This window comes from Diabrotica virgifera, chromosome 1 (assembly GCF_917563875.1).
Source record: "Diabrotica virgifera virgifera chromosome 1, PGI_DIABVI_V3a".
Classification (NCBI taxonomy): Eukaryota; Metazoa; Arthropoda; class Insecta; order Coleoptera; family Chrysomelidae; genus Diabrotica; species Diabrotica virgifera.
In genome coordinates, this window is record NC_065443.1 from 32,973,294 (window position 1) to 32,979,253 (window position 5,960).

At 32.2% G+C, this 5,960-nt stretch overlaps 1 protein-coding gene across 1 annotated transcript; it reads left to right on the forward strand.

Annotated features, from left to right (window-relative positions):
* The first annotated feature begins 3,890 nt into the window (after nucleotides 1–3,890).
* On the forward strand, nucleotides 3,891–5,343 carry LOC126889655 (uncharacterized). Its single transcript, XM_050658163.1, has 6 exons — nucleotides 3,891–4,011; nucleotides 4,361–4,451; nucleotides 4,561–4,656; nucleotides 4,852–4,932; nucleotides 5,087–5,167; nucleotides 5,245–5,343. Exons 2-6 carry the CDS (start codon nucleotides 4,365–4,367, stop codon nucleotides 5,341–5,343), a joined length of 444 nt encoding a protein of 147 aa, XP_050514120.1. The 5' UTR covers nucleotides 3,891–4,011; nucleotides 4,361–4,364.
* Nucleotides 5,344–5,960: the final 617 nt, after the last annotated feature.

A 5,960-nucleotide genomic window follows, 5' to 3' on the forward strand; every position in this document is an offset into this window, starting at 1 on the left:
ACGTTACTCAGAATGCGGTAGTCCACGGATGTAAACAGAATATAACGTTACTCAGAATGAGGTAGTCAACTGTGCAGAAAAGAACTTTGCGGCACAGAAACGTCACTTTGCGGCACAGAAACGTCACTTTTCTGCACACTAATGTCAAATATCTTATACTGTGAGAAAATATCAAGTTTGCTAACATAAAACCGTGCAGAAAAGTGCACTTTGAATAGTGGTTGTAGAAAAAGTTCTTTTCTGTACAGTTGACTACCTCATTCTGAGTAACGTCATATCCTGTTTACATCCGTGGTTAAAGTTTAGAAAAATATATAACATAAAAGACAATTATTATATTTAACCTATAAAATAGAAATTAAATTGTGGATGTTACAACTGTTTTATTTTACAATTTTATTTTTAATAAACTTTTATAATTATCGATTAACCAATAATGATTTAACAACCTCATCAAGATACGTTGAATGAAGTAGGTTTGGTGGAACTCCATGAGTGCATAAATATAACGTCAAATGTGATATTATTTTGTAATAATTTAATAGTTATTTATGAAACAGTTCGTGAAGTATGCTTTTTGCGAACGCACGCGATTTTTAGAGCACGAACGACAACGGAGCGAGTGCTATACATCGCGTAAGTTCGCAAAAAGTACTTCACGCACAGTTTCATACAATATTTTATCTACAATAAACAAATAAAAAACTGTAACTCTTCGTCACTGGAATTCATTTCTATTCTACAATTTTTAGAACTTTGACATTTAAAAATCCTAACTACTTTCAAACCACAAAACTGTCTAAAATTTTATTGTAAGTCATTGCTCATATTGTCATTACCATGACAATGCGAAAATTAAGGATATTTGATTATATGAAAGTATGCCATAAAACAAATTGAAAGTGTGCGAAAAAGTAAATCCCATTTAAAATACATTGATACATTGTTACTTCACGCACACTTTAAACCCTTCACGCACTGCTATCTATAATGACAGTTTTCACAAACTAAAAACTTATACATAATATGACATAGAGTAGATAAAATAATTTAAATTCAAACAAATTAAGGCAGTGCATTAATATCTTAACTGATTTCTGTGTAATTTGGTTAGGTATAATGGATTTAATTTGATTAGTATTAATTAAATACAGTTTAAAATTTATAATTTATTATTATAATAAATCTTCGTTTGAAAATTGTGATTTTTATTTTTAGCAAAAGCTGTGGTTGTAGAAAATGTATAGTGTGCGGCACTCGCTTGCGCTCGTATCGCAACTTTTCAAACTCGTGAGAAATTAGTACCTTTCTGCACTTGTTGCACAATATACTATTTTGATTTTTGACTATGTTAGATAATTTTTTTATCTTTTTTTAGTACATTTTAATAGTATCACTTTTCTACTTTCATTTAACATACGCAGAATTTTCCTGTCTTCATTATTTTCTGTCTTATGTTATTGCAAAATAAAGGTCTCTGGGATAAACAAATAGAACAGCTTTTACACTAATTACTGGATCCGTCCCAAATTTTGAGGGTTTGTTAAGTACCCCAATACCCAACTTTGGGTGAAACACTAAAGTTCTAAATTAGTTTTACTAAAAGTTATTAACAAATAACGATTTTTACTTATTTTGCAGTTTGCGTAGCAGCAAATTAACTTTTTAACTTTCAAATATCGGCATTTTGGAGGTTATTCAATGTTCTAAAAAATTAAATTTTGTAGTTTTATTTTAACTGTTTCTAGCTTTTGAATGGGGTGCAAAAAATCGAAAAAATCGCGTTTTTTGCACTAAATTGTTAATAATTAAAAAAACGGACGCTAACTCTAGGCAGGAAACACTTGGGTTTTCTTCCTATAGGTCTACAATAACTAAAAAAGTAGTCAGCTACCTGGATATTTGAGTATCCCGAATATGGTCTATTTCTAGCTTATTTCCCTAGAGATATCTGCGGGGTATCCAGCTAGTTTAATTAGTAATACTTGACCGGATAATAGGACAAATTTTCTTACAGACTATGCAAGGGATTTCTTAAGTATGACTTCTATGCCGTTTTGATGTTACTCATCGTTTGTACCAGATTAATTATACCTGATAGTCTTGAGAATTAGTATACGTAATTAAGAATAGTGTCCGTTGTTTGTACACCTTGTTTCGCAAACTCGTAATATAGATACATCGGGTCTGTCCATTTTAAGTAAGAGGTTTCTAAGCTTTCCTACTTCATATAACGTTTTAACATTCCACGTACACACATTGATTTTTGTATGTTTATTTAACTTTACTGATTTTTTATAGGGATTTCGCTTGTTGGCGACCGGGGAAGCCCTATGATCTTCCTCTGCCGGATCTTTGAGTCCGATTCCATGATCAGTAACTTGTATGTCGTTATGGTCCTCACCTGTATCTCTAGGTAGGGGTCCGTGTTCTAAGAGCCACAGCCATAAAATTCTTTAAAAGGGGTATATTATATCGGTTGGTGAAACAATTGAATATGTAAAAATAGGAAACTAGATGGTTTCGTTTTGATTTAAATCTGTCTCCTGTCATCCTCCAATAGCTATTTCTAGGTATACCTGTTGTCAAGGAGGCTATGCAAGAGACTATGCAAGATCGGAAGTTTTGATGTAAATTTGACTTCTTACGTAGCCTCCTTGACAACGGGTTGACATAGAAATAGCTATCGGAAGATGTCAGGAGACAGATTTAAATCAAAACGAAACCGTCTGTTTTCTACTTTTATTTATGCCATACTTTGTATTAGAGTACAAAAGACTCGTTTCATATGGGTTCTGTGAGTTCGCATGTTGGAATATTTTTCTAGCGGCGCCTTTTGATATTTTCATATCTAGGTTAACAGAGAACATGATTCGTGTCAACATTCATTTCAATTGAATATGTGCCAATAATTATTTGTAGGTCTATGTTTGCCAATAAATTGTTTCTGGATCAAATATGCATTTCAATTGAACAGGAAAAACATGTTTACAGATTTTCCCACAAAATTACTTATAGCCAGTTTCTCACAAAATGTTAAACTTAAAATTATTTTGGGAAATCTTATTTAGACCTCAGGTGAGATTGCCAGAGACAGGTTATTTACAATGTTAAGTAGCTAATGGAGAATGAAACACATCTGTACTGAACTGAGTCCCAGGTTAATTATTTATTTCTTAAATTCACACACTTCACATTTACAAAATAATTGAACAATTACTTAATATTATACAATACACAATACACAATTTTGACCATATTAAATATTAAATAATATTTAATAAAATTGTATTACCTATATTATTGAAGTTATATTTCTTTAGGCGCGATTGGGAAAAATGTTGACAGTAATTTTTTTATAAAAACGACAGTATGAACTACGCTCACACATACAGTATGAAGTTAGTTGCTAAATCTTTCAAGTGAGGTATGTATCAGTATCAGTGCATATAAATGTGAAATAGTATATTGTACAACAAGTGCAGCAAGATACTAATTTCTAACGAGTTTAAAAAGTTGCGACACGAGCGCAAGCGAGTGTCGCAATTCAAATAAGTGAGAAATTAATTTTCTGCAAGTGTTACACATTATACTGTTTCTTTTCTATTACAGTTTTTGCTAAAACTAAAAATCACAATTTCCAAACGAAGATTTATTATAATAAAAAAGAATGTGTCGTTCGTTTAATTCTATAGGGGCGTATCTCAAAATGTGGCTAAATCAAACTACGGATGTTATTGTGTTCCATGTAGTGCCACCTATCGTTCAATCTAAAAACCTAGTTTCTATCTAACTCCCACGCATAGATTTGAGTATATGCGTCTCTATCGAAATAAACGATCTTTAACGAAAATTTATTTCTATACCGAGCGTATTAGTGTTGCGTCTACCTTCGAAGTGAGTGGTGGTGTACGATCTGTCGCATTGCAAAGAAGTAGCTGTGTTGATACAAAAGAGCGAGCCAGTACGACGACAGAATTTGAGACTAGACAGCCATATTTCGAAATACAGGTATATAGAAATAAATTTCTTTAATTTTTTAATATGTAATGCGTAAAGTGGCAGTATGGAATTAAAACGAAACTCTGTTTCTGTGTATAAATCAAAATATGGCAATATAGAATTAAGGTATAATATCATTCAGAGGTCGCTTTTGGAATTCCGATAGTGTTGTTTTAAATATCTAATACTTTTTATATGCCATTTCTGCCTCATTTTAATATCAATTTGTATAGAATTAAAAAGCTTCAGATTGCTTCGAAGTAAACCATATTGTGTCTGCATAGAATTAAAAAATCGCAATGTGATATGTAAATATTTGCAATCAAAAGAAAAATATAGGTACTGTATTGTTTTTCAGGAAAATGAATCCGACAATGAAACGTAAAAGAATAAACTTAAATAAAGATGGAAGAAGTCGTCGCATATTAGGTCTACTTAAAACAACACAAGTAAGTTTTTGACCGTTTTTTGTAGTGACTTTGATGTTATGTAAGAATTTGTTAGTCATGATATTAATTTTTATTTATTATATTAATTTTTGATTAATTATGTTAACAGCCAACTAGTACCACAGAAAACAGAACTGGCATTCGGCCACCTGACAAGCCTGATACTACAGAAGTAAAACCATTGAAACAGTATGCCAGTATAAATGTAAGTGTGTTTTATAAAACTCGTGTCTGTCAACTTGCTTTTACCTTATCTCCACGTTTTAATTTTTTTACTTATTCTGGGAAACACGCAGTAATGGCGGGTCTATAACTCCCGACAGTAGGTTTCTTGAAAAATTACCACTACTGGAGGTCAGGATCCCAGAGTTTATTTATTATTATTAATATTTTGTTTCAGGACACCAATATGACTGAGAAAATTGACAATTTAGATCAGTTATCGAATGTACCAATAGGAGAGAGTATCGTAGGTGAAAGTGTGAGTATTTTTCTTCGTAATCACGTCTACCCACCTATGCAGCGTTTTGAAACTTATTTTTGTTTGTTTTGTTTCAGGACACCGATATCACTAAGAAAATTGACAATATACCCATGCAGCGTTTTGAAACTTAATTTTGTTTGTTTTGTTTCAGGTCACTGATATCCCTGAGAAAATTGCCAATGTAGATCAGTCATCGAATGTACCAATAGGAGAGGATATCGTTGGTAAAAATGTGAGTATTTTTCTTCGTAATCACGTCTACTCACCCATGCAGCGTTCTGAAACTTAATTTTGTTTGTTTTGTTTCAGGACACCGATATGACGGAGAATCCTAAAATTTTTACTCAATTGATGAAAGTACCAATAGAACAAAGTAAATGTGTAAGTTTAGAAGTAAACTATTTTTAACCGAAATTTAAGTTTGTCGAAGAATTTTAGTTACAGTAGGAAAAATGAAAGAATACCCATAAACGAACATATAAGATAGGCTGTATTTTCCTGTCACCGTGTCACAAAGAAAATTGGCCAGCGCAAGTACATGTAATAATTATTGTTACATGTACTTGCTTTGGACAATTTTCTTTGTGACACGGTGACAGGAAAATACAGCGTATTTTATATGTTCGTTCATGGGTATTCTTTCATTTTTCCGACAGTATTTATATAGTTGCCTAATCTTTCTTCTTTTTTTTTAGACATTGCTTTGTCGCTCTTCTATTGAGAATGAGAAACATGATGGTTCATCAGTAACAGGAACAGCAAGAGAGTTAATGATTGAAGTTGATCCTAACAATCCCACAAAAATTTGCATAAAAAAAAGCCTGATTACAACATGTTGTCTCCCATTAATTCTGACGAAAGTGGCGCGGATTTAAGCGATTTTGACCCCACGTATAAAGTTGAAAACGACATCCCTAAACGCAAAAAAAGAAACTTGTTACTGAAAAATCCTAAAAAAATACACAGAGATCCATTGGTAACACAAGAAGTCCCTCATCAAATCTTGCCATCTTTTAGTGAAAAAT

Excerpts from the sequence above, each read along its gene's own strand:
- LOC126889655 (XM_050658163.1), top strand. The coding sequence starts at position 4,365 with ATGAATCCGACAATGAAACGTAAAAGAATAAACTTAAATAAAGATGGA. Across the intron at positions 4,657-4,851 it reads AACAGTATGCCAGTATAAAT|GACACCAATATGACTGAGAA; the intron begins GTAAGTGTGTTT and ends ATTTTGTTTCAG. Across the intron at positions 5,168-5,244 it reads AGGATATCGTTGGTAAAAAT|GACACCGATATGACGGAGAA; the intron begins GTGAGTATTTTT and ends GTTTTGTTTCAG.